At 39.0% G+C, this 27,584-nt stretch overlaps 1 protein-coding gene across 1 annotated transcript; it reads left to right on the forward strand.

Annotated features, from left to right (window-relative positions):
• Window positions 1-939: 939 nt before the first annotated feature.
• Window positions 940-27,563, forward strand: LOC138803182 (ras-related protein Rab-14). The gene is made up of 8 exons (XM_069987033.1): window positions 940-1,219; window positions 10,770-10,828; window positions 11,927-11,980; window positions 13,176-13,353; window positions 19,808-19,874; window positions 23,404-23,491; window positions 23,791-23,821; window positions 25,517-27,563. Exons 2-8 carry the CDS (start codon window positions 10,777-10,779, stop codon window positions 25,692-25,694), a joined length of 648 nt encoding a protein of 215 aa, XP_069843134.1. The 5' UTR covers window positions 940-1,219; window positions 10,770-10,776; the 3' UTR covers window positions 25,695-27,563.
• Window positions 27,564-27,584: the final 21 nt, after the last annotated feature.

Consider the following 27,584-nt stretch of genomic DNA (forward strand, 5'->3'; position numbering starts at 1 on the left):
CAGCACTAAGTTTAAACTTGCAGGACCTCCTTACACACTAGTCATTCACTGAAGATAAATGCTTAGGGTCTACAACACTTGTAGGGATTCACAAAGCATATTTTAAGCTCTTTTAAAGTCAAGAGGAGGAAAAAGAACTTTTGTGTCAAAGAAAATGCCTTGCTGTAGGTCATTTTAAAATCTATCAATGCAGTTATAAAATTTAACATGCAAAAAGGCAAAAATAAATTCACATCCACAGCCAACAAGGTGAAAATGTCCTACGCCCAAGAAAGTCAAACCAAAGTCAACCCACCCTGTGGCTTGCCCCAAGGTGGCTTAACTTCGTGGGGCAGTGCTAATAATAGAGGCCACGTTGGAAGATAACAGGTGGTGGACAAGTTGCGAAAACATTAGTTCCCTCTTCTCTTAAAAGGCACCCCTAAAGCGAGGTGAGAGGGGGCAGTGGTGACACACAGGGCAAAAATGGTCACTTCCTAGCTGCAACATGTTGGACAAGTGACTGGGTCAACGTGGGCCAGTTTTGTCACTAGGAGAATGAGGCTTGCTCCTCCCCACGGATGCGAGCGATCAGCTCATACATGTTGAGTGCATGCCAGTACATGATGAAAGCCAAGCCCACTAAGAAGCAGTTGCTGACATTCAACCTAGTTTAAGTCTCCAACAGCAACAACCCTAAAACAGACGCACCCTCCCGAGGATCTGCACGAGCCTGCGCAGTAACACCCACTAGCCCTCGAGGACACGCGATTGCGCACGCGTCCGGCGCTTTCCCCGCCCCTTTGGGCGCCAGCGCCAAAGTGGGCGGGTCTCGGCGGCGGCGCGGAGGGACCAGAGGGGGGGGGGGAGGACCGAGGAAGGGGCGTGGCCACCAGGCCGGCCTCCGCCACCCTCTTCCGGGCTCCGTCAGCTGCGCACGCATCCTCCCCCCCTTCTTTTGTGGTCCGGCCCATTGCGAGGGTGACAGGAAACCCTGTGCAGGGAGCGCCGCCATCTTGGACCAGCCCGAGGAAGATCCTGAGGGAACCGCAGGAGCTTTCGCCGCCGACACCGCTCCTGCCGCCGCTGGCGCCGTCTGCACCTCCGGGCTAGTCCGCCTCCCTGCCGGGGCCTCGGCCGACCGCCCCCCTTCCCTCTCCCGCCGCGTCCGCACTCGTCTTCCTCGTCCTGAAGCCCCCCTCCCTCCCGGAAAGCTGCCCAGCCACCAGCAACCCCCCAGGTAACCCGGGCCTTCCGCAGTGTCCGACCGGCCCGGGTCCCGGCCGCGGCCCCGGCCCCGGCGTCCGGCCTCGCCGACGGGCCGCGGTGGCGCGCCTGGAGGCAAGCGGGCGGCGCCCCGGGCCAGGCCACGCAGGCCGCGGCGCCGAGCCCGGGGGTCGGCGGGCCTGACAGGACGTCGTGCCGGGGGGCTCCTGGGTCCCTCCCCTGCACCTTCCCGGCGGCCCCCTCGTGCACCCGGGCCGGCGGAGGGCCCCGAGGCTGCGGGAAGGGTGTGTTCCGGCCTCGCCTTCCCCGCCTCTCTCCGGCGCGGCCTCCACAGGCCCCTTGCCGCCGCCGCCGCCCGGGCCCGCGCCGGCAGACCACCCCCGCAGTGTTTACCCACGCGTGCCGCACCGTCTGGTCACCCGGGAGCCCCCGACGTGGCGTTGCCACCCCGCAAAGCCGCATCGGTCCCCGAATACAAAAAGGCAGCAGTTAGCACCTCGCAGCTTCGCCGGCATCTCGGACTAGCCCCGGTGCCCTTGCCCTTGTCGCTGTCGGTAGTCAGTCCGTGGACCCCCCCTCCCCCCCACACACCTTCTTGGGGACAGGGTTGGTGGGTCCATGCTTGTGAGCTTCTGGTGTTAGTGAGTTCCCCCTGTGATCACCCTCGAAGGCCCAGAAACTACATAACGTGTGGAGATAATAAAGAGGAAAAAAAAAAAAGTTTGGGCGTTTCTAGAATATAAGAAGAGATGCCACACGAATGTTTCGAGGGTTTGCACTGTACCGTGGTGCCAGGAACGGATTCGGGTGTCCTCACACATGAATGCTTTGCCTCATGTAGCCGTAGGAGAGAAGTTTATGTTATCCTCATTTTATAAGGGGACGGGGATGAGAAACTGAGGCCTGAAGTTGTAATGTAGCAGGCTAAGGATGCTGTAAACAAGCCTCTCTCACATGGTGGCTGGTGCATTCCATACTACACTCACATTTAAACTGGGGTTACAGACAGGCTCTGTATATAGTGGCAACTTAATTCCTTTTTTCCTGTTTTCATGGGTTGACCACTAATTGCGCTTTTATGACCTAAGGTCTTCTCATGTCAGCCTTCATACAGCTAAATCTTTATCCTCACAACTTCAGAGGTAGTATTTCCATTTTATATGTGAAGAAACAGGTATGCAGAGGGCAGGTGTTTTCCTATTGGTCCACCAGCAAGAAAGTGTCAGAACCCAGAGGTAAACTCTTGCAGTTTACTATTTTCTGCTTTACTAAAGTTGGCTAATAGTTGCATTATTGTAGTAGTTCTAGCTACTTTTAGATGTAGTTATTGAGGATAGATTTGACCTTGCAATAATCTTAACTCATTTTTATTTCCCTGCAAGCCTTTCCACTAAAGTTTTCCTTCTAAGTTCAGCTTAGATGGGTTTACTTGGTTCTTGCCTTGAGGTATGGAGTTGGTTAGGTTGTGGAGTCTTGTGGCCTAGGATTCCCTGTCCAGTACTACTACTTGTCAGTTAAGTGACCCTAAACAATTCCCCAACTTCTCAGACCCAAAGTCCTTTAAAGGACTATAAAAGGAATAATTGTGCCTACATTTTAAAGAGTTGTTTCAGGGATTCAGTGAGTTTTAAAGAAAGCACTTGGCACATTGCTTTGGCATATAGTTATTGTCCCAATGCCTATAACGTTGCTAAGGTACACTTAAAGGGTAGTTGATATCTGTTGAATGCATGAGAGGAACATGGCTTTTGAGCCCTGTAGTTAGTTATTCCTGGACCTTATTCTTATCTCTCCACTGAGTAGTATACAACATATAACATGAATAAGTCACTTGTCTGACCTGGTTTCTTCATTTCTAAAATACTTTCATAGGATTAGAGATTGTGTGAAATAGTGGGTCTATATAATGGGCACGTTGTAAAGATGTGAAGGCTTAGATTCTAGTAGCTGTTTTAAAAAGTTCTTGCAATTAAATTTACATTTAAAAAGCTACTTTTTTATTTATCATGTTAAATTTTACAACTGTTCATGGTTCAACTTTGCAACAGAATTTAGAATGTTTTTTAAAATGATGTTAATAGCTATCAAGTTCTTAGAGTTTAATAATGTATGTAAGAAAGTGTTAAAATTACAGCTAGTAAGAGTTTTCTTTTTTCAAAAAGTTGGAACCATTTTTGTATGGTTAAAAATTAGAGGCAGCAGGAGACAACTTAAAAACATTGATACTAGAAACACTGTGTTTTATTTTTAAAAATCTTTTTTATTCCAGATAATTTAAAACACACACAGAAGCTGGGTGTCAGTGACTCATGCCTGTAATCCTAGTGTCTTGAGTTTGAGATCAGAGGATTGTGGTTTGAGGCCAGCCTGTGCAGGAAAGTCTAAGACTCTTACCTCCAATTAACCACCAAAACAGCTGGAAATGGAGCTGTGGCTCAAGTAGTAGAGTGCCAGCCATGAGCAAAAGTTCCCGGACAGCTCCTGGGCCCTGAGTTCAAGCCCCAAGGAGTGGCAGAACCCCGAAAAACAAAACATAAAACACAAAATAAAGTATATACTGAGTATTCATACAACTTTCAGCCAGCATCAACAATGATGAGCTTGTTGGGTCAGTCTTTATACATTTTTCTTCTCTACACTAAATTCTATTAAAGCAATCTTGACAGTAAAATTTTCACTAATTCGGTTCAGTAGTAGTAGGTGGGAAGTTTTTGTGTTTTGGTTGTTATGTACTGTGAACAAAGGTAGGTTTTGGAGTACTTTTATTTCCTGCTCCTAGCATCCCACCATAACTAGCTGGAAGAATTTTCCTTTCATTTTGACCCACGAATCAAATCCAGCTCTGTTTTTCTTGTCTGCATTAGATGACATAAAAATGTGACATTAAATGTCTTTCAAAAAGTGAGGTGTTTCTTGTTTTGTTTTTTTCTTTTGTTTGTCTTCAATGTGGATGAGTGCATTTCAGAGGTTATAGTACTGTTATGGAAAGGAAATTGACTACTCAATTTGATTAAGTTACTAGATTAACTGTAGAAATTTTGTATTCATCTGACTGATAAATCGAGTAGCATTTTTTCCTTTCCTGTAAGCACAGAATGTTTCTATTCTTGAGTTACGTGGAGGCAAGAGACAGTGTTGTCTTATCACTTAAGTACTGTCAAAGCTTATAATACTTTAGATGACCAGGAATATTAGTGGGTTGCTTTTTTCCTGTTGTCCTGAATCAGTTATGTAAAAATTACCCAGTGTCCTAAGGAATAGAATAAAATAGTTTTCTAACAGACACAGTAGGGAATTGAACTCCGAAAAACACTGAAAAAATGCCCTCTATTATTGGGTGTTGGTTATTTTGAAGCCATTTGTATGGTTGGCTTCATAGCCATATTATCAGTGAATGCAGAAACAATGTCAGAAATGCTATGAACTTTAGTTTCTATGATGGTATTGGTACTTGAAAGCAGGGCCTTGAGCTCTGGCTTAGAGCAGAAGCTCCACCACTTGAGCCACACATACAGTTCCTACTTTTTACTGGTTAATTAGAGATGAAAGTCTCTTAGATTTGTCTGCCTGGATTGGACCCCAAATCCAGTAGTCTCAACCTGAATGGCCAGGATTACAAGTGTGAGTCTCCTGCACTTGGCTAATGAGTAGTTTTTCTTTTTGGTTATTTTAAAACTGATTTATTAAAATTATATGTAAAACCTTACATAGATAATAATAGTATATTTTACATAGTATAGATTCAGTAGTTTGTGTATTTTAGAATTTATTGCCAAATACTACATGCACATTATGTTACTGCAGAGCTAAGTAAAGAAAATTAACTGTTTTCCTTTTCTACTTAGTTTGTTTTCCTTTTCTACTTATACATTTTTCACAGGTTGTTGTGTTGTGTATTTTTTCCCATAGTTTGTATATACAGGGTTTAAGTGTGTGTTTAAAAATGAGATATACTAGGGCAAGGAATGTGGCTTAGTGGTAGAGTGTTTGCCTAGAATGTATAAGGCTCTGGGTTCAATTCCTTGGTACCACATAAACACAAAAAATAAAAGAATAAAAAAAAGAGATATGCCATCTCACAAAACTACAACATGATTTATTTTTCACTTAACAAGATTGTGGATATATTTCCACATCAATGTCTATAGATTTACTTTTCAAAAAGAACTGCATACGTATTAGTTCATAGTTCATTATCCAAAAAGGTTCACTTTATTCAGTCATTTCTTTGTTGATGGAAGTAGAGGCTATTTCTAGTTTTATGAGATCAAAAATAGTGTTTTGAATGCGCCTTAACCTGTTCTTTGGTCTGAAGCTTTGGTTTCTGTTGGTAACTATTTCTGATCCAGTAGATGATTTGGAAAATTATGATTGTTGTGGGACTGGGGATGAAACCTAGGTCCTCACACTAGATTATTTTTAAGATGTTTAAATAATACCCATAAGGTTCCCAAAATGTGGCATTATAGCAATGTGTATGGAAGTGTCTTTTGGTATCCTTCAAAACTAATCATTTATATGTTTGTATAATCTTATTTGGGGTGATGTCTGATTGACTAAGTGGAGACCAGGTATTCATTTCTTAGCATAATAGGATTTAATGCATGTTTAGTAATAACCATTTAGATTTCAATGTACTGAGGTAGAAACATGTCCATAAATTTGTTAGGTGAAAGCAACATGTTTCATGTTTTTTGCATTGGCGTACTCCATCATTAAATATATTTTTCACCTTTTCAGTAGTTTCATGTTAGGAGATACAGTTGAGAAATCCTTGGTTCAACCAGTATTAAACACAGTATTTAGAAGAACTACCATTTGAATATAGAATACAGTTGTTGGTTCTTAGGCATTTTTTTTTCTTTTGGTACTGGGAAATTTGTTAGTCTTCTGAATATGTCTTTGGTAAGCTGCCTTAGGTAGGGAAAATCATGGAATCAGGTCTTTGGGTCAAGTTGTTGCTCTACCACTTACTAATTTTGTAACACTGAACAAATTAGTGAATTTTTTCAAATCTCAGTGATGACTTTACAGAGTTGTGAGAATTAAGAACTATATAAGATGGGGTGAACACCAGTAGTTCATGCCTGTAATTCTAGCTATTTAGGAGGCCGAGGTCTGAAGATTGTGGTTCAAAGCCAGCCTGGGCAGGAAAGCTCTTGAGACTTACCTCCAAAAAGCTATCCTTGAGCAAAAAAGTTTAGGGACAGTGTCTAGGCCCCGAGTTTAAGCCCTAGAATTGCTGTGTGTGTGTGTGTGTGTGTGTGTGTGTGTGTGTGTGTGTGTGTGTGTGTGTGTGTGTGTGTGTGTGTGTGTGTGTGTGTGTGTGTGTGTGTGTGTGTGTGTGTGTGTGTGTGTGTGTGTGTGTGTGTGTGTGTGTGTGTGTGTGTGTACGTACTGGGGTTTTAAACATAGTCTTTTGCTTGCTAGACCAGTGAACCATGCCCCAGCCTTTATGCTTTAGTTATTTTTCAATTAGTGTCTCAGGGTATTATACCTGGGCCAGCCTGGACTGTGTTTTTCCTACTTACACTTTCTACATAGCTGGTCTTACAGGTGTGTGCCACCAGCCTCAGTTATTTTTTTGAGATGGGAGTCTTTTGCCCTAGAGAGCCTTAAACTTGGGTCATCCTTATCTCTGCCTTCCAAGTAGCTACGATTACAGGTGTGAGCCACCATGTTTGACACTTTAAGAAACATTTTTGATCAAAGATTAAAAAATTTTTTTTCCTTATATTTAGCTTTTGGTTTGGCATCTGAGATGTTAAGACCGGATTCATCTTAAAAGTTTTTTTGTTCTTATTCTTTTGGAAAAATTAGGGGCTTGAACTTGTTCAGTTTGTTTGCTTGGCCAGTGCTCTGCCACTTGAACCACACATCCAGCCTAGCTTTTTGCTAGTGTTTTTGGAGATGGTGTCTCTTAGACTTCTCTTCCTGGGCTTAGAATTGTGATCCTCCAGGTCTTAACCTCCTGAATAGCTAGGACTACACCTGGCATCTATCTCTTAAAAGTTTTGATTCCCTACTAATGTTTGGAAAAGAGGCAAAAGTTAGGTGTTTAGAATTGGTCTAACCTGAAAAGCTCCTCAAAAAAAAAAACAAAACTGGTTAAGGGAGTTCTTCATGATGTAGGAGACTGATTGTGTGTTACAACATGTCAAGCTGCATTGTGGAGCAAGACTTGTACTGAATGCAATGTAGAGTGAAATGTGAAGTGACAATTAAAGATTTCCTTGCACACACTTGTTATTCTAACTGTCAGGAGGCTGAGGCAGAAGAATCACAAATTTGGTGCCAGCATGGGCCTAAGACTTGGTCTCAAAAAAATAATTCCTCTTCCTTGATAATTTTATAAATATCCTTCCTGCTAGCCTGCCCTAAAGAGTAATCATGAAATTATAGATCACTTCTTTTCTTTCAAATTCTTTATTGTGATTAAGTGATTACATAATTTCCCAATTTCACAGTATTATGGGATAGTGATGCTTAGTTAAAGTCACAAACACATTCTAACTTTCATGGGATAAATTGTCTATCATGATCTATAACATTTATGAGTTCTGTGAGCTTTGCAGTACAGTTATTTGTTTCACATTGGGTGATATGTACATCTCTTTTGTTTTGCATAGCACCAGCTGTTCCCTCTTTCTATAGCCCACTTCTAATAAATTTTATTATATAGAAATTATATATTTGAGATATGGTGCATAATTAGGTGTTAATTTCACTAAAGGAATTTTTTGTGCTGGGGTGGGGCTTCAAATCCAGGCCTGGGCATTATCCCTGTGCTCTTTTATTCAAAGCTAGCATTCCATAACTTTAAGCCACAGCACTACTTCTGGTTTTCTGGTGGTTAACTAGAGAAAGAGTCTCATGGACTGTTCTGTCCAGTCTGGCTTTGAACACAGATCCTCATATCTCAGCCTCCTGAGTAGTGAGGATTACAGATGTAAGCCATTGGTGCCAGGCTTATTAAAGAATTTTTTCTATTATATCAAATATCTAGCTTGTGTATAATCCAGTTTTTTTTTTTTTTTTTTTTTTTTTTTGGGTCCAGTCATGGGGCCTTAACTCTGGGCCTGGGCACTGTCTCTCAGCTCTTCAGCTCAAGGCTAGCGCTCTACCACTTGAGCCACAGCGCCACTTCTGGCTTTTTTCCTTTTTGCTTATGTGGTGCTGAGGAATCGAACCCAGGGCCTCAGGCATGCAAGGCAAGTGCTCTACCACTGAGCCACCTTCCCAGCCCCTATAATCCAGTTTTTAAAAAATATTGTAAACTAAAGTTTAAAGTCTTGATATAATAAGAGAAATGAATATTGTTTTCATAAAGACTGAGCAAAACAAACTATTAGCAGTATTGTTTTTCTGCTACCCAACACTGTGTCTGATGTATTCAAAACCCTCATGGATTACTTGGAGAGATTTTTGACTTTTTGAGACTGTTTCCTGAATGTAAGCAGTCTTTCTGCCTCTATCTCCAGAGTAGTTGGGACTATATGCACATATTTAGAATTAGAAACATATACCTTACAATTTTTTAAAATATGTTAAAATAGGAGAGAATTGAGATTAATTTTTGATTAGCATACATTTGTAGTATGGTTTGGCTGCTCTGTGATATTTCCATACATACACATAGTACATTTTGAACAGATTCACCTCTTCTACCATATTTTCATTCCTCCCTACCCAGAAATGAGAATTCTTTTGGTCAGGTGTGCTCAATTATAAGAAATGAGTTGTGATCTTTTGGCATATCTTTTATAAACTTACAAGTTTTGCAGTTAAAAAAAGTACATTTTAGCTAGCATCAGTGGCTCACGCCTGTAATTCTACCTACTTAGGAGGCTGAGATCTGATGATTATGGTCCAAAGCCAGCCCAGGCAGAAAAAGTATACGTGAGACCCTTATCTCCAATTAACTACTCAAAAACTGGAAGTAGCACTGTGGTTCAAGTGTTAGAGCACAATGACAATGAGAGATTGAGCACACGAGGCTGAGGGACAGCGTCCAGCCTGTGTTCAAGCCCCACAACTGACAAAAACAACAAAAAGTATATTTTATAGTATTATTTCTCAACCAGAGTGTTATATGGCAGGTAATTCATGTGTTAATCTGAAAGTCCTATATTGTTGAGACATATGAAATTGCCAGTAATAATTGCCCTACCTTAAAAAGAAATCTGTAGAAAAAATTTTAATTTCAGTAATTTGATTTGGAATTAAAAAATATGATTGCTGTTTTTTTGGATTCTCTACTATTGATTTAGAGTATAAAGGAGTTATTTCATATTTATAAGTTGATGCTTACTTTTTATACTGTCCTGTTTAAAAATCACAATTCTGAACAAGTTAGACCACCTGTAACTTGATCATTTAATGGAAAAGGACCTTAAAGGAAAAGAAAGTATATATATATATATATATTTTTTTTTTTTGGGTCTGGTCGTGGGGCCTGAACTCTGGGCCTGGGCACTGTCCCTCAGCTCTTCAGCTCAAGGCTAGCACTCTACCACTTGAGCCACAGCGCCACTTCCTGCTTTTTTCTTTTTGCTTATGTGGTGCTGAGGAATCGAACCCAGGACCTCAGGCATGCAAGGCAAGCACTCTACCACTGAGCCACCTTCCCAGCCCCAAGAAAGTATAATGTTTAATTTACATTTACAAAGATTTGCATTTATAAAGATTTTCTTTGAAAGAAAGGCACTGGTGGCTCATAGCTACTCAAGAAGCTGAGATCTGAGAATCACTTTGAAGTGGGGGGGGAAGGTTTTCCATGAAACTTTTCAGAATGACATTTCTTTTTGGATTTTTTTTTTAGATTTTTTATAAAGTGAAGCATTAGAGTTATTTGTACATTTTAAATTCTGTGGATAGTGTATGAGAATATTGAAACATTGATTCAAGAGAATATGTGTTTTGCTCAATTTAGAAATGTGACTTTACTTTGTTACCAGCATTGTATTTGAACTCTATGTGCTTCATGTTTCATCTTTACATTCCCTCCCTCCCTCCCTCCCTCCCTCCCTCCCTCCCTCCCTCCCTCCCTCCCTTCCTTCCTTCCTTCCTTTCTTTCTTTCTTTCTTTCTTTCTTTCTTCCTTCCTTCCTTCCTTCCTTCCTTCCTTCCTTCCTTCCTTCCTTTCTCCCTCCCTCCCTCCCTCCCTCCCTCCCTCCCTCCCTTCCTTTTCTTTCTTTTTCTGTCTGTCTGTCTGTCTGTCTGTCTGTCTGTCTGTCTGTCTGTCTGTCTGTCTGTATTGGGGCTTGAACTCAGGGCCTGGGTGCTATCCCTAAACTCTTTTGCTCAAGGCTGGTGCTCTATCAATTGAAGTCACAGCACAACTTCTGGTAGTTAATTGGAGATAAGAGTCTGTCAGACTTTCCTGCCCAGGCTGGCTTTGAGATCCTCAGATCTCAGCCTCCTGAGTAGCTAGAATTACTAGCATATGCCACCAACATCTGGCTTTATCTTTACATTTTCTTTGAATGTATAGTGATGGTCAGTTTAGATAATTTGCGTGGGTTTTAAAAATTGCTGAAGTAACATCATTTTCTTTGTTTCTAGTGCCACCATGGCAACTGCACCATACAACTACTCTTACATCTTTAAATATATTATTATTGGTAAGTTCATTAAACTTACACTTTTGTTGACATATAAAACATTTACTCTTAATACTTAAATATACCAGTCCTGTAGAAGTGAGTAATTTTCTCATTTCAGAACTTAAAGCTCCTTTAATAAACTACCTTTTGCATTGTAGCTTTGGGTACTTTTGTGCAATAGTGCTAAGTACTAGTGAAGTGATATTGGTTGTTCTTGAAGACGTCTGGAAAACTTTTTAATTCTGGGAATAAGATTAATGTCCTACTAGTGCTGAAATATTCCAAAAATAACATGAAAAAACAACATGAAAATTCTTTCAGGTCCCAGTAGATTCCAAGAATTGGCAGAGTTTTGTGTGATTCAGAGAGTAAGTTGTAGAATGTACATAAAATGTAATATTAGTGCTTTCCCTTTAAATTTCAAGATTTTGTTCCCATTAAATCTTAATGCTACTTGTCTATACATAATTGTGAGAATGCAGTTGAAAGCCCACTTGCTCTTCAGTGAGTTCTTGAAGTTAGAACATTGTTCTAATGTTGACTTCATGTAACTTAGTTATACTTCTTTACCATGGGTTACAATTGTTTCAGCAGAGTCAGAGAAGACATCTATTCTGTTACAGTTTCCATATAATATAGTTTTTCCTCTTTTGGAATTCTACAAGAAATAGCTACAACAGGGAACCTAGTGAGTCAAGCTTCTAAAATTGAACTTGTTATTTTTGCTTGCTAAATATATTCTACCTCATTTGTTACACTTTTGCTTCTGAAATAGTTCCAAGGGAGTGGGGTTAAGGCAAGCTTGAAATAACTTAAAGTAAAAAAATATTATTGTAATAATTTTTCTGTTACTGAGCACTTTTCAGTTGGTAACATAATTCATAACCAATTTCTATCACTGGGAAAAGTTAGGAACGGTCAGTTGGTATGTATTTAGTGAAAATCGATCTATCTTTTGAATTCATTATGAGGGAAATACAAGTTTTCTAACTGCCCCAGAAACTTGTGATGTGGTATGGTAAGTATTTGGCAATCATTACATTGGATTATAAGAATATACAATTGAGAAAGAAATGTAATTGCCACCTGAACCTTTTTTTTTTTTTCTTTAAACAGGGGATATGGGAGTAGGAAAATCTTGCTTGCTTCATCAGTTTACAGAAAAAAAATGTAAGTTCAATATGTGAGGTGAAACATTATTGTTACACTTATTTTTAACAAGTGCTTTCTTCAGCATATTTATGTATTTGATTATGACTGTTGCCAGTATTTGAGTTGATATCTTCAGATGCAGATTTTTAAAATATGTACAGGTAGAATGGATTATTATTGCCAGTGTATGTGTGTGTATATATATATATATATATATATATTTGTATATGTGAGACATAATCTGATTTACTTGTTTGGATTTCTTATTTTTTAATAAAGTGATTTTTTAAATGCATAAGATAAAGTCAGATTTAAATAATCTCTTTTGTTCTTCATTATAGATATATAGATTAGACATTTTCTGCATAGTCCATATCAACTAATCAGTAGATGTGAAATACTTAAAATGAAATTCTTTTTATATTTATAGCTAGTTGGTAAAGATTCAGAGATAACTCTTGGGTGATAGTGGAAAGGGGCCAATTTGTTGTAACTGATATAGTTGAAATTTTTTAGAATATTTGAAATTATTTCTGTGGTATTTTTGTGCTGTTTAGCACAGAAATTTGATGTAACACTTTATGAAGTATCCATCAGTGTGTGTACTTAAAGAACAGTGAGATTTTATATCACCTAATTAAGAGGAAAGGACTACTTACTCTTTTTTTTTAAGGACTACTTATTTTATGGCTTATCAGTATATGAATAACATTAAATGTGGTGATTTTCTTTGAGACATTGATAATAGTTTTGACTAACGATTCCTAGCATCTCAGGACCATTGTTCATTGTAATAGTTAAGGATTGCCAGAAGGTTTAAATAGTGTAATGGAATTGTGATGAATTTATTCAATTCTTAAGAGTTTTACTTAGAAAATTTTTAATTCAGTGGCAAGTAAACTGGCCAGTTGTCAAAATCTAGTCACTTCTTGTTTTGTAAGTAACATTTATTGGAACACAGCCATGCTTATTTTATTTGTTGTTTAAAACTGCTTTTATGCCTCAGGCTGGTTTGAGTAGTTGTGACTGATACTATTTGGCCTACAAAATTTAATGTTTACTGTTTCTAGTCTAGTCACATTTCTTGTTGATCTTTGCTGTCTCTCCTCTTCCCTCCCCTACAAATATTAAAGTCATGGATTATTCAGTGAATTTTCTCCCACTAGTCTTTGGAATTTTCTGAACATTGGGATATTATTTTTACCCTTAACAGTTATGGCTGATTGTCCTCACACAATTGGTGTTGAATTTGGTACAAGAATAATTGAAGTTAGTGGCCAAAAAATCAAACTGCAGATTTGGGATACAGCAGGACAGGAGCGATTTAGAGCTGTTACACGAAGCTACTACAGAGGAGCTGCGGGTGCACTTATGGTGTATGATATTACTAGGTAAGAGGCAAATAACTTTTCAACCTTCATACTTAGGAGTAGAAATCTACTTTGGACAATGAGGGTTTTTAAATAAATTGATTTAGGTATTCTTTAGTTTGTAGTTAGATAATTGTAAATAAATTTATTTGGGGATGTATGGTTTCTCTAAATTCTGTATAAAACTTGACTTTCATTTCTGAAGTTGATGTGATGGAAGAAAAGCTTTAGGAGATGGTGGGTAGAATTCCGAATACCAAATGTGTCTGAGGCATTCTGTCTTCAGTTTTTAGTGTTAAAATTTCTGGAAATAGTCAACCAGAGTTCACTATGAAGTTTTGCTAGTTTAGTATGATGGACTATAAAAGTTATTATGCTTTGTTTTCAGACTAAAGGTGTTATTTTTTGATATATCTGAGATTTTTGTTAGGTGGTGATTTATATATAACACTTGAGTAATTATTAATTTATGTAAGTTCTTTTTTGCCCTAAAATACTTAAAATACTATGCAGCAGGATTAAATTTAGTCAACAAGTACCTGGCACTAGTGGATTCCTGTAATTCTAGCTACATAGGAGGTTGAGATTGGAAGATTGGGGTTCAAAGCCAGCCCAGGCAGGAAAACTCGTGAGACTCTTACCTCCAATTAACCACCAAAACCGGCAAGTGGAGGTGTGGCTCAAATGATAGAGTGTCAGTATTGAGTGAAAAAGCTAAGGGACAGTGCCCTAAGTACCAGCAGTGCCCCCCCCCATGCACAAAAAAATATCAACATGGTTATTTCTGGAAACTCAAAGCATTTGATATAACATACATGGTGGTCATGCCTGGCAGCCTGGCCACTTGGTAGGCAGAATGGGGAAGACTGGGTAGAAGGCAGCCTGGCCAAAAAGAGCCTATGTAAACAAATTGCGAGTGGTGATGAAGTCTGTGTGTCAGTTATTCTGGAGGTCATAAGTAGGGAGATGGCTAGCCCCTGACAGAAATTTGAGACCCAACTTGAAAAACAACTAAAGCAATAAAAGGGCTGCAGAAATGGTAGAGCAACCACCTGCTTGCAGAGCTCAGGTCCTGAGCCTAAAACCAGTATTACTCCCCCAAAAGATGAAAGAAAAAGGTTTGACTGGAGAACATGGATATATGTGCCTCTTGTACCCTGTGATTGTTCAATGAGCTAGAAAATGAACTGGATCACCTTTCACGTTGATGGGAAGCACCAGTCAAAAGTAGCGTGACTCTCTCTAGCGAGGGGAGCCATGTTTATTATTACTTTGAAGTATATTTTTGTTTGGTAAATTCTTTACATTATTTTCTCCTTAAGAGTCACAGGGCGGGCTGGGAAGTTGACTCAGTGGTAGAGCGCTTGCCTTGCATGCCTGAGGCCCTGGGTTCGATTCCTCAGCACCATATAAGCAAAAAGAAAAAAGCCGGAAGTGGCACTGTGGCTCAAGTGGTAGAGCGCTAGCCTTGAGCTGAAGAGCTGAGGGACAGTGCCCAGGCCCAGAGTTCAGGCCCCACAACCGGACACCCCCCCCCAAAAAAAAAAGAGTTATAGGGCATATTGGTATATTATGACTATTTCTATAGTAAAGAAATTTACTGGGCTGGGAAGGTGGCTCAATGGTAGAGTGCTTGCCTAGCATGCATAAGGCCCTAGGTTCTATTCCTCAGCACCATATAAATAGAAAAAGCTGGAAGTGGGGCTGTGGCTCAAGTAGTAGAGCGCTACTACTAAGGGACAGTGCCCAAGCCCAGAGTTCAAGCCCCACAACCGACAAAAAATAAAAAAGAAATTTACTGTTTAACTTTAATTTGGCAGTTTCCTAAGTTTTTATTAAGGAAGCCACTTTCAGTAAAGAATAAAGATCAGGGGCTGTGAAGTTGAGTGGTAGAGTGCTTGCCTTGCTTGCATGAGGCCCTGGGTTCGATTACTCAGCACCACATAAACAGAAAAAGCCAGAAGTGGCACTGTGGCTCTAGTGGTAGAGTGCTAACCTTGAGCAGAAGAGCTGAGGGACAGCGCCCAGGCCCAGAGTTCAACCCCCACAACCACCACCACCAACAACAAAAGAATAAAGATCAGTGGTTGACTATAATTACAGTATATAAAGCTTCAGCATATTTGTATAACTGGATGGCCTTGGGTGAAACAAGTGTTAATCTTCTTCATGGCAGTGGGTCATTGGTGACAGGGTCAGCCAGTGGCATTGTGACTGTTGAAGAATCTGGCCATCTATACTGAGCTGTCTCATTTTATAGGTTCTATGTTCCTGAAGATTTAATGTCGTTAAAAGCTCTGTGCATTAAATTTAAATGTGATAATCTGTGCTTACAATGTAATTGGCTTTTGGTTTTAAACATACCCTGTAAGCATAGTAGTACTGTGGTAAAATTTGTGTCTATTTAAGTCTTCAAAAGTACTTTGGATGCACAATGTTAGGTGGTAAGACAAAATTAACAGGACTTAAGAAACAAAGAACTTCCACTCATCTGGTTGGACCACTACTAAATATCCCCATGCTGCTGATAACATATATGGTGTATATGTGTACACGGTTATATATTAGAGACCGTGATAGACAATTTGCTCCAGGAAAGTTAGAATGAGCTTGTGACTTTAAATGAGCATCATTATTCCACAATACTATGAAATTTGGGAAATTATGTAATCACTTAATCACAATTTTAAAAAAAGTACTTTGGATGGAAATAGTTGAATAGGAATGTCCATAATCTGATGAACAGTGGAGTATATCCATATGATGAAATATTTTTTTGCTATAAAAAGGAATGAAGTAGAATGATATATGATATAGATAGATTGAGAAATTATGCTGAATTAAAGAAACCAGGCATCAAAGGCCACATAACATATGATTCTGGTTATGACATGACATATACAGAATAAGCAAATCTGTGGTGGACAGAATTGCAACACACGAGGAGTTAATGGGTTCAGGATTTGTGTCTTTGTGGTCCTGTAAATGTTCTAGAATTCGATAGTGATGATCAGCTCCCAGCTTTGTGAGTATAAAACAACAGCTAAATTATATACTTTAAAATGGTAATATTGTGTATTCATCATGTCTCAATATAACTTGTTGAAAAGAAAGGTATTTCATGCTTTATAAACATGCTTTCTTAATTCTGGCACTTTATAGTGACAATTGATATTGGAGTTAAGACCCTCTCCCCCATTTTTTCCATTATTAATCCTTGACATTTTGCAAACTTTCAAATTCTTGCTTTAATAAAACTTCCCAGTGGGCTGGGAAGGTGGCTCAGTGGTAGAGCGCTTGCCTTGCATGCCTGAGGCTCTGGGTTCAGTTCCTCAGCACCACATAAGCAAAAAGAAAAAAGCTGGAAGTGGCGCTGTGGCTCAAGTGGTAGAGTGCTAGCCTTGAGTTGAAGAGCTGAGGGACAGTGCCCAGGCCCAGAGTTCAGGCCCCACGACCGGACCCCCCCCAAAAAATAAAATAAAGTAAAACTTGCCATTCAACTGCAGTCATTACAGTGCTCCTCTTCTCTCCTCCCTTTCCTTTCCTCCTTTACTTTTCTTTTCCCCTTGCTTCCTAATGCCATTTTCACATGTGTACATCGAATAGTATGTCTTGAATTGCCCCCTTTTCCTCTATTTGTCTGCCTCCTCTCTTAAAGCCTCACTCCACCAGATCAGGTGCGCATTTCAGCGTCCTAGTATTCATTTGGTTAAGCTGTTTCTTGTTCAAAAGGGTTTACACTATGAGAATCCACCCCTGCATATATTATTCTTTAGTCCGTTTTGTTCATGCATATAAGACTATGGCTCTGGATGTGTTTTCATATATGATTGTATTTTAGATCTAACCTCCACATAGGAAAGAAGACATGCACCCTTTGTCTCTCTGAGCCTGACTTAAAAACTTTTCCAGGTTTATCCATTCCAAGGGCACTTTTCTAAAATGACAGCAAAGGTTTTAACAATTGTTTTGTTGAGTCAGTTTAATCTGATCTACCAACCCAAAGTTGGTAGCCTTTTTTTTAAAGCATTAATATTGCAAATTAGTGAATAATGGAATGATACTATATATTATAATGATTTTTTGGGGGGGGTTGTGGGGCTTGAACTCAGGGCCTTGAACTCTTTTGCTCAAGGCTAGCGCCCTACCACTTTGCGCCACAGGCCACTTGTGGTTTTCTGGTGGATAATTGGAGATAAGAGTCTCATGGACTTTACTGCCTGGGCTGGCTTTGAACCATGATCCTCAGATCTCAGCCTCCTGAGTAGCTAGTGAGCCATCAGTACCTGGCCAGCTTTGCCCTTTTAAATTTTATCAAAATCAATATGTTTGGACTTAGCTAATTATTGTGCAAGAAGTAAAACATGTTTGTACTTGTATTATCAAGGCATGCCAGTACTACAGATTTGGACAGTGAATCATGGGAGTTATAGCTTGTGCTTTTGCTGGGTTGGGGGTTGGAGGAGTATTGAGATTTGAATTCAGTACCTTTGAGCTAGGCAGGCACTCTACCACTTGAGCTAGCCCTTTTTTTTCTTTAGCTATTTTTTGTGGAAAGGATCTGATAGGTTTGAGTAGAGTCAGCCATGGACCTCAATCTTCCTTCTCAAGACTCTATAGTTGGGGTTTATATGCACATGCCACTGTGCTTGTTGCTTGAGGAGGAAGATTGCTAACATTTTGCCTCATTTGGCCTATGACCATGACTTTTTAAATTTTCACCTGTATAGCTGGGATTCAAGGAATGAGCCCTGGGCCCAGCCTGTGGGCTCTCCTCTCACCCCAATCCCCATCCTTACCCCTCACACTGGGTTTTGAATTCAGGGCCTTGTTCTAGCTTAAAAAGCACTTTATCACCTGAGCCATACTTCAGTGATATTCATGTGTTTATGGGCATCTGCTTATTTTAGACACTTATTAAGTGAGGAAGATATACATAATGCTCTGTGAATATGTAAAGTAGAAATATTTTTATCTTTAAAAACTTTATCCCTTTGGTTGATTTTATTTTGTATAATACTGTGTATTACAGGTATTCCTCAGTTGTAGGATGAGTTTTACATTCTAATTAAGCCTATCAAAAGTCAAAGATATTATTAATCAGAAATGCAGTTATTAATACCCCAGTAAATCCTGTGTTAAGTAAAACACTTGAAAGATTAACTGTTATAAATTATTTACATTTGGATTTGATGTCTTTGGGCTGACTTGACTAGTGCAGATGACAAGTGTGTAACATCTTGAGTAGAGAAATTAGAGATTGCATAGTCTCAGTCTCCAAATAATTTAACTGTGAGGTAAATGAGAGTGCCAGGTTAGTATAAACTTCCTTTCTGAATTTCCAGTGAGATTATTTACTTTTCATGCTGAGTGTACTTTTTATTATTAAGCTGAGTGTAGTAACATATACCTGTAATTCCAGACAAGAGAATCATGAGTTTAAGGCCAGCCTGGGTTTCATAGTAAGAAAAAGAAAAAATAACTTTAATCTTGATTTTTAATGAAGTTTAAAATCTTGATTTCTGGTTAAAATTAAAATTTGAAGGCAGAAGCAAACATGTTTCCCATTGAGTGTATCATTGGCTTAGCAACTTAGTATACTTTGTCTCCATTCTGTGGTTGAAAATCTGGATGATTTCAAAATACTGCTAATTTCAACTCTGAGATTGAAAATCTTCATTTAGATTTTTTTTTTCCATGCTGGTCCTGGGGCTTTGAACATGGGGCCTGGGCACTATCTCTGAGCTTTATTTTTTGCTCAAGGCTAGAGTTTTACTATTTGAGCCACAGCTTTACTTCCAGCTTTTGGAGGGTTAATTGGAGATAATCATCTAATGGACTTTCCTGACCTGGCTGGCTTCAAACTGCAATCCTCATATCTCAGATTCCTGAGTAGCCAGTATTGTAAGTGTGACCTGTTGGCACCTGGCTCTGATTTAGACTTTTTAAAGTCAGTTCTATGTTCCTAGCTTACTTACTGATCTGTTTATATGTAAACAGCTTACTTCAAACATGTCATTCACATAGTTGTTGAATACTGTGTTACTTAAAAAATGAGTTTGAGGCCAGATGTGGTGTGTAATTGTAATTTCAGCACTTGGGATAATTGAGATTTGAAGCCAGCCCAGGCCTCATGGCACTGCAAAGCTAGACTGTGTCTAAAATGTTTTCTCAAAATTTTGAAGTTTCACGTTTCCTTCAGAGAAACCAGTCAAAATAAAAATAATATACTTAAGATCTGTTGATTAATGTATAAGACTATGTGTGTATATATGTGCATTTTGTTTTAGACAGGGTCTTATGTAGCCACTTGTTAGATATAGCTTCAAACTTAGCCATCTTCCTGCCTTAACTTTCCAATTGCTGGGATTACAAGTGCATGCCACCTTGCTTGGCCATATTGTAACTTTTATTTTTTCTGTTTTAATGGTAATTGTATGTAGAAGTCAACAGATTTAAAATTTGATTTTTACAGAAGAAGTACATATAACCACTTAAGCAGCTGGTTGACAGATGCAAGGAATCTCACCAATCCAAATACTGTAAGTGAAATGACATATTACTATACAAAAACTCAGACAGCACAGCCTCCTCCTTGTGAGATTTGAGTATTTGAGTGTTATGGATGAGATACTATATCTTTAGTTTTTATTTTTATATTTTCTGTAGTGCTGGGGATGGAACCTATGGCTTTATGCATTGTAGAGTCTACTAATGAGCTATGTCCCCATTCCCAGTTACCTTGATTTTATTTTTATATTAACTGACGAAAACACATTTTTCAATTCTTGTTTCAAGTTTATCATTTTACTGTGTTTGATTTTTATTATATTTATGGTTTAAAATGAAATCATTTATGAATGGGGTGATAATCTCATATTAAGTGGAGATTGTAATCTTATAAGAATTCTGCAATCATTTTATGAATTGTTAGTGTCAGAGAGAACTGGGGAAAACACAAGAGATCTGTTAGTTCTTTAACTTCATGTGAATTTGTAATTAACTCAATTTCAACTGCATGTGAATTTATATTTAATAAAATTTTAATTAAAAATAAAAGGTATTTTGCATGCTTTAAAAAATAAACTTCTTAACTAAGAAGACATATTGAGATTTTAATGATCTCGCTACCATACTAGACTTTGCAGTACACAAAGATGAACCCATGTCCTTAGTCCCTGAGAGGTTATAGTTGACGAGGGAGAGAAAGAACCAGCAGGTGTACAGATAACTGTGCTGCAAAGCAGACTGAAAATGAGTTAACGTGGAGTGCACTAAGCACAGGGTGAGCAGGGTCGGCTGGAGAAGTCAGTTTTACAGGCTGGTGGAGTATTAGCCTGAAGTTGGAGCAAGCTTCTATCAGGTAATTGGAGGGTATTCCAGGAACAATGGGGAACCACCATTGAGCTGTGGCTGACTGGGCTTTTTAAAGACCAAGCCTAGTATGTCCCAGAGCCTAGCAGAAGCCAAGTTGACATACAGTCAGTGGTAAGATTTGCTTTACTAGGGAACAGCAGTCTAATCATAATTAAAATTCAGTTAACAGTATACACCAGCAGCAGTGCCTGGAACTCTGCTTCCATTTTTATACTAAACCCACTTTTGTACAATAACCTGTGGATGAATAGCCAAATGCTGAAAGCAGTCCAGCTGGCCATGGGCAGGTGCAAGTGAAATAATGTATGCCTCTATACCCTGGAAAACAGGTAGTCACACACATACCGATGAACTGTAGACACACGCAACAACTTAGACACATCTAAGGCATTATGCTGAGTTAAAGAAAATTGCAGATTGTATGATTATAAACTAGGTGGGCCAGACCAGTGACAGATAACTATGCTGGTGACAAAACTTTTAGAATTACCCTTTTGCAAGTCTCACACATGAGAGCTGCTATAGATTATACTTGTTTCCTGGTTTTGCAATTATATTGCAGTTAGGTCAGTTGTTATCTTTGGACATGCTTAAAGGTACATCAGACCTGTCATAGTTTCTGCAGAATTTATATATAAGTAAGACATTAAATAATATTCATTGTAGAAGGCCCATGGAAAACTGTTGTAAAAATATTAGTTCTGTCACTCCTGCCTCATTTTATACTCTGAAATATACCAGCTCTTCAGAAGAAAAAAAACTTTGAGGTCCAGCGCAAATATCTCTATAGTTACCTTTGGTTTCTCATTTTCTTCCTATACATTGAACCTATCTTTTATACTATGCTATGCCACATTATCTCTCACCTTTGAAGGAAGTGGGAAATTTGGTTTGGAAATTTGTAAGGAATTGGGATTTTACTCTTGGGGTGGGATGTTCTGGGACTTGAACCCAGGACTTTGTGCCTCCTAGGCAGCATGCTCTACCACTGAGCTACACCCTTGCCCCAGGAGGCAGTATTTCTTCTTTTGAGTACCTGTTTTATAATGGTCCTTTACTAGGCCTTTGTCATTTAAGTGTCATTATTTTCTTCTTTAATAAACTGTATAGGAGTAACTCTCCCTTTTCAGTGGGTACTGGATCATACTGATTGAAGAATGCTCACTTGTGTTATACTACTTAACATATTCTTTCAAAAGATTTATATTCAGGTCAAATGATTATTTAGTTCACTAGTGCTATAAATTTATAGACACAAAAATTTGATGGTAGAAGCACCTTTGAATTAAAGCAATCCATTTCTGTCTGGAAGAACAAGATAGAAACCAGCTATATCTGGTTGGAAGAGAAGGGTAGGTTGTGCAGAGATAACACACAAACACATAAACAGTTTATCCATACATCTTCCCTTCTCCTAAGTAAAGGCCAAATACTTTGTGATTTTCCAAGGCTACTTCCTTTTTTCTTAAACTATAACACTCTTTAATTTTGGTATAATTTGGTATAATTTACATTGATGATTCCAAAGCAGAGAGAGACAGACACACATACACACACACACATTTAATTTTGGTATAATTTGGTATAATTTACATTGATGATTCCAAAGCACGCACACACACACACACACACACACACACACGCACGCACGCACGCGCGCGCGCGCCCTGAATTTGAATCCTTTGAAGATTTGCTCTCATCCACATTCCCAGTTCTCCCCTTCCCCAATGAAAGTACATAGTATGTTGCTATAAGCTTATTCCTGCTTGGGATATTGTAGGGTAGACACTTCTTTGTAGGTCAGTTTGGATTTCCTCCCTGGGTTCTAATGTATTTGTACCACTGACTCTTCCTGAGTTACCTTGGTAGCAAGTCTGTTTGTCTTTTGAGCTTTAATTTCTTTGCCTGTAGCCTGAAGGAGTTGAACTAGTGTTTGCTTTAATGTCCTAAGGGTCCCAAGTTGACCTTTTAGATGAAAGCCCTGAAATGTCTTCCCCAGTAGTGTTCATGTTTATACAATTCAGGCTTAATTGTAGGCTTTTTATGGATTCCCTTAGCTAATCTCACTCAGATATTCTTTGCCCTAGACCATTTGTATAATAACTATAATCTGTGGGCAGTATTTAACCCATAGTCTGCTTTTTAATGATTCGCAAAACCAAGAATGTTTTTACATTTTTTCTCTTTTTTTTTTTTTTTTTGTCGGTCATAGGGCTTGAACCCTGGGCTTGGGTGCTGTCCCTGCACTCTTCAGCGCAAAGTGAGCGCTCTACCACTTGAGCCACAGTGCCACTTCCAATTTTCTAGTGGTTTATTGGAGATAAGAGTCTCATGGACTTTCCTGCCTGGGCTGGCTTTGAATCATGATCCTCAGATCTCAGTCTCCTGCGTAGCTAGGATTACAGATGTGAGCCTCCAGTTAATTTTTAAGGGAATATAAAAGCAACAGCAAAAATTGCCAATAGAGACCATATGGGGATCACTCACTAGAAAAAAATGACCATTCTTTACTGAAAGATTGTCATTGCTAAGGTGCCTTTATGCTTCTGTAGTTGCAGATAATGCTAATTCTTTGATTCCTTTTTGAACTCAGTTGTGCTTTTGTTTGGTCAGTAGTTTTGAATCTGAGAATTTACATGTTTGATTTAAAATGGTTCCTTGTTTTAAAGTATCTTTCTTTTGATCACAAACTAGGTAATAATTCTCATAGGAAATAAAGCAGATTTGGAGGCACAGAGAGATGTTACATATGAAGAAGCCAAACAGTTTGCTGAAGAAAACGGTGGGTTTCTTTTAATGGTCATACTTGGGAGGGTTTCTGAGAAAAGGTAGGATTTCAATACTACAGATTATTTGACAATTAAAAATATATAAATTCAAAAATTCCAGTATTGGAGGGATAAAATATGTTTATGAGACTCAGGAAGAATATAATTATCTCATGAGAGGTCCTATACTTCAGAATTACATGCTCTTATAAATACCGTGGTAGGGGCACTGACAGCTTGTAGATAGTTCTAAGGGAATGTTCTTGTGAATTATTCTGAAATGTTCTAATTATAGTTTGGATTTTATTTTTAGGCTTATTGTTCCTCGAGGCAAGTGCAAAAACGTAAGTTTGCTGGACTGCATGTTTCAGTTATATTGTTTCTAAAAGTAGAGCTATACATATATACATATGGGTATACATATATATAGCATGTTATATATATATATATATAAAACATGTCTGTGTTACATGTATATGTGTAATATATACTTTATCTTATGTACATATATAATACTTAGGACAGGAAGAATAATCAGACATCTCTTCCTATTCTTGTTTCAAAATAATGTGACTTGTTTTTGTTACTTAAAAATTATACATTGAAGCCAGGCGCCGGTGGCTCATGCCTGTAATCCTGGCTAGTCAGGAGGCTGGGATCTGAGGATCATGATTCAAAGTCAGCCCAGGCAGGAAAGTCCCTGAGACTCTTATCTCCAGTAAACCACTAGAAAACGAGAAGTGGCACTGTGGCTTAAGCAGTAGAGCGTTTGCCTTGAGCTGAAGAGCTGAGGGACAGCGCCCAAGCTCAAAGTTCAAGCCCCACAACCAACCCCCCCCCCAAAAAAAAAAATTATACATTGATTACATCTGTTGGTAACTCAGGTTAATAAAATTGTTTTAAAAATGTTTCACTTTTGTAACTGTAGTTGAATTTGGCATCTAAGACCAACTGTCGTTTGGCCAGCCCGTTCATATAATAATAATATTTGGTATCACCTTAAAAAGCATAACTTACACTAGGCATCAACAGATCATATCTGTAATCATTGTTACTCAGGAGGCTAAGATTTGAGGATCGCAAACCTGAGACTGTTTATCTCCAGTTAACCACCAAACAGCCAGAAGTGGATCTGTGGCTCAAATGGTAGAGCACTAACTAGCCTTTAGTGAAAAAGCTCAGGGCAGTGCATAGGCCTTGAGTTCAAGCCCCAGGACTGATATTAAGAAAAAACCAAAAGGGGCTGGGAAGGTGGCTCAGTGGTAGAGCGCTTGCCTTGCATGCATGAGGCCCTGGGTTTGATTCCTCAGCACCACATAAGCAAAAAGAAAAAAGCCGGAAGTGGTGCTGTGGCTCAATTGGTAGAGTACTAGCCTTGAGCTGAAGAGCTGAGGGACAGCGCTCAGGCCCAGAGTTCAGGCCCCATGACCGGACCCCCCCCCCCAAAAAAAAAAGAAAAAACCAAAAAGCATAACTTAGAAATAGTGTCTAATTAGAAACATAATTAGTATTTTTTAGTGGTGTTTCCAAGTCCATTATTGCACTCTCTCACTCCTGGTCCCAAGCCAGCCTATCATTTATTGTTACCCTTGCAGTGGCAAGGAGTGCTAACCTGTTTCTGTGAAGTCTTAGCTTTGCTGTTAGTCTCAGTAGAACTGAACTGAAGGGTGATGACTGTGTCATGCCACATTATAGAAGCAGCACAGTTTACATGTGGTTTCCAAGTGATACAAATCCCAGAGTCCTGTTCCACATGTTTGGAGAACCTACCTGTCACAGAAACTGCCAAATTATGTATGTGTTAACATGTAGCATTTTAGTGATTAGAGCAAGTAGGGTGTTTAGTACTGCTATGCTTTCGCAGGAAACATTTCCATGTTATTCGCTTAGCCAGTGTTTTGATAACCTCTTACTAGATGACAGTGGCTAAGTTGAAGACATCATGACATTTGACTAGAGGTTAACAAAAGGTCAGTGTATATTGTCTTATGTTTGTAGAAATCTGTGGTCCTGGAATAAAATTGTCCATTGCTTCTTAGGGGAGAGAATGTAGAAGATGCTTTCCTTGAGGCTGCCAAGAAAATCTATCAGAACATTCAGGATGGGAGCCTGGATCTGAATGCTGCCGAGTCTGGTGTACAACATAAACCCTCAGCCCCGCAGGGAGGACGGCTAACCAGTGAACCCCAACCCCAGAGAGAAGGCTGTGGCTGCTAGTGACCTCTTTGCCATGGCCCCTCATTTGACCTTTCACCTCTGTCTGTTGGAAGCAGTACTTTTTACTGCCTGTTGTCTTCTGTACATCTTACTGGGTTTAATTAAAAAAGAAAAAACAACTCTATTGTAAAAAACAGTTTAACACAATACTAAACTGCTAAACAACTAGATGTAATCAGGTTATCAAAGGCAAGTAGAGTAATAAATCTCTCCTGCATGGTAAATCTAGACTTTTTTTTCCCCCCTCAATCGTCCTCGTGATAGGTATATGTCACCAATCTATGATTTAAACTGAGCACTGATGCTGGACTTGATGATTTTTACCCTCCCTTTTTTGGCAAGGCTTTGTCTCACTGTATGGTTTAATTTGATATCTTCAGCCTTTCTCCTGTCTTTAACTTAACTGTTCAAGTATGGCTGTTGTAACCAATAGTTCATTGCTAAGAAACGACTTCCGGTGGTAGAGAAGGGGTTCTATAACTGCTTTGGTTTTGTTTTTGTTGGATCAAATCCCTACTGTCGGGGCAGCATTTTTCTCGATGAGGTTTGCTTCTGTCTTGGCCTTGCACAGGAAAAATACTTATCTTTTCTCTTGTGCTTAATAGCTTTATCTTTTTTTTCCACACCATTTTGTCCTTCTCTCTTTAACAGAAAGTAAATATGTATAAAATTTGAAGGAACCGAACTAACTACATTCTGTGTATATTATTTTAATGAAGAAAATAAATTGATTACTGGCATTGGAACAGTATAAAATACCAGTTTGTACAGTATGACCTATATGTGACCATGTACTCCCTTCCATTTCACACAAGACGTTCACAAGTAGTACTGGCTCCGCTCCTTGGTGCTGGCAGTGTTTGGGGACATGCTGGAGAAAGCTCCTAGCATCAGCGGATTAACACTAGCAGATTCTATTCCATCTTTGCACTGTGGCTCACCTGCTGATTTTAATTGTTCTTGTGCAATCAACAATGTGCTAACCTGCTTTTCTCTTTTTGTAAACGTTTTACATTACAGGCTGCATTCTTGCCTTACTGTATAGAAAAGAAAAAAGGCTGGGTTTATTATTGCACATTTTAAGCTTTTATACCTTTATCTTCTTGGAATGGTCAGATTCTGAACCAGATGGTCAGAACCACAGGTCTGCTGTTATGGGATTTTTAATTGTGCATTTTTAACACTACAATGAAATAATTGGAGATTATCCCTTGTGTTTATAGTATGGGGCTATTTAACGTCATGTTGGAGTTGTTTTGTAAAAGGGAAAAGTGTTTCTAAAGGTGGTTCAGTGTTTGTGCTGTTACAAAGTAAGTACAAGTAACCACCTTTGCCAAGTGATTTGGCTGCTGAAGGAACACCTTGTAAGTGAAACAATCTTACTATTTTAGACAGCAAACTTAAGTTCTACTAAGTTCTTCACTTCTGTTAAGTAATTTCTAGTTTTTATGGTTTGGTGGCTGGGAATTGACAAGTTATTTGAAGTGTAGGATAGGTAAGCGTGAACTGATTATATAAAATGCACTTGACTGAACTGCTGTTTAAAATACACATTTTAAATCCCTCTTTACAGACAGTAAAACGTGAAGTTACATCTTTCTGGGTTATAAACAGTGGCAGTTCCAGAGTATTGTATAGTCCATGTTAAATAAAAGCCCAAACTGGAATGTGCAGAAAATAGGATTGGGTTTATTTGTGGATTCATCTTTTTTTTTTTTTTTGTCTCCATTGAACTTTTCAAAAAAACAAGATTCCTGGAGTAGATTGATTGGTTTATTCTGTTCAGGACCTGCAGTGATCCATTTTGCTTACGCTGTTGCATCACAAGGGATTCACCCTGGGACCATGACCTGCTGGTGTGTATATATTTACAAAAACAAAGCAAACAAA

The sequence above is a fragment of the Dipodomys merriami genome, unplaced genomic scaffold (assembly GCF_024711535.1).
Source record: "Dipodomys merriami isolate MVZ:Mamm:240054 unplaced genomic scaffold, mDipMer1.0.p SCAF_336, whole genome shotgun sequence".
NCBI lineage: Eukaryota > Metazoa > Chordata > Mammalia > Rodentia > Heteromyidae > Dipodomys > Dipodomys merriami.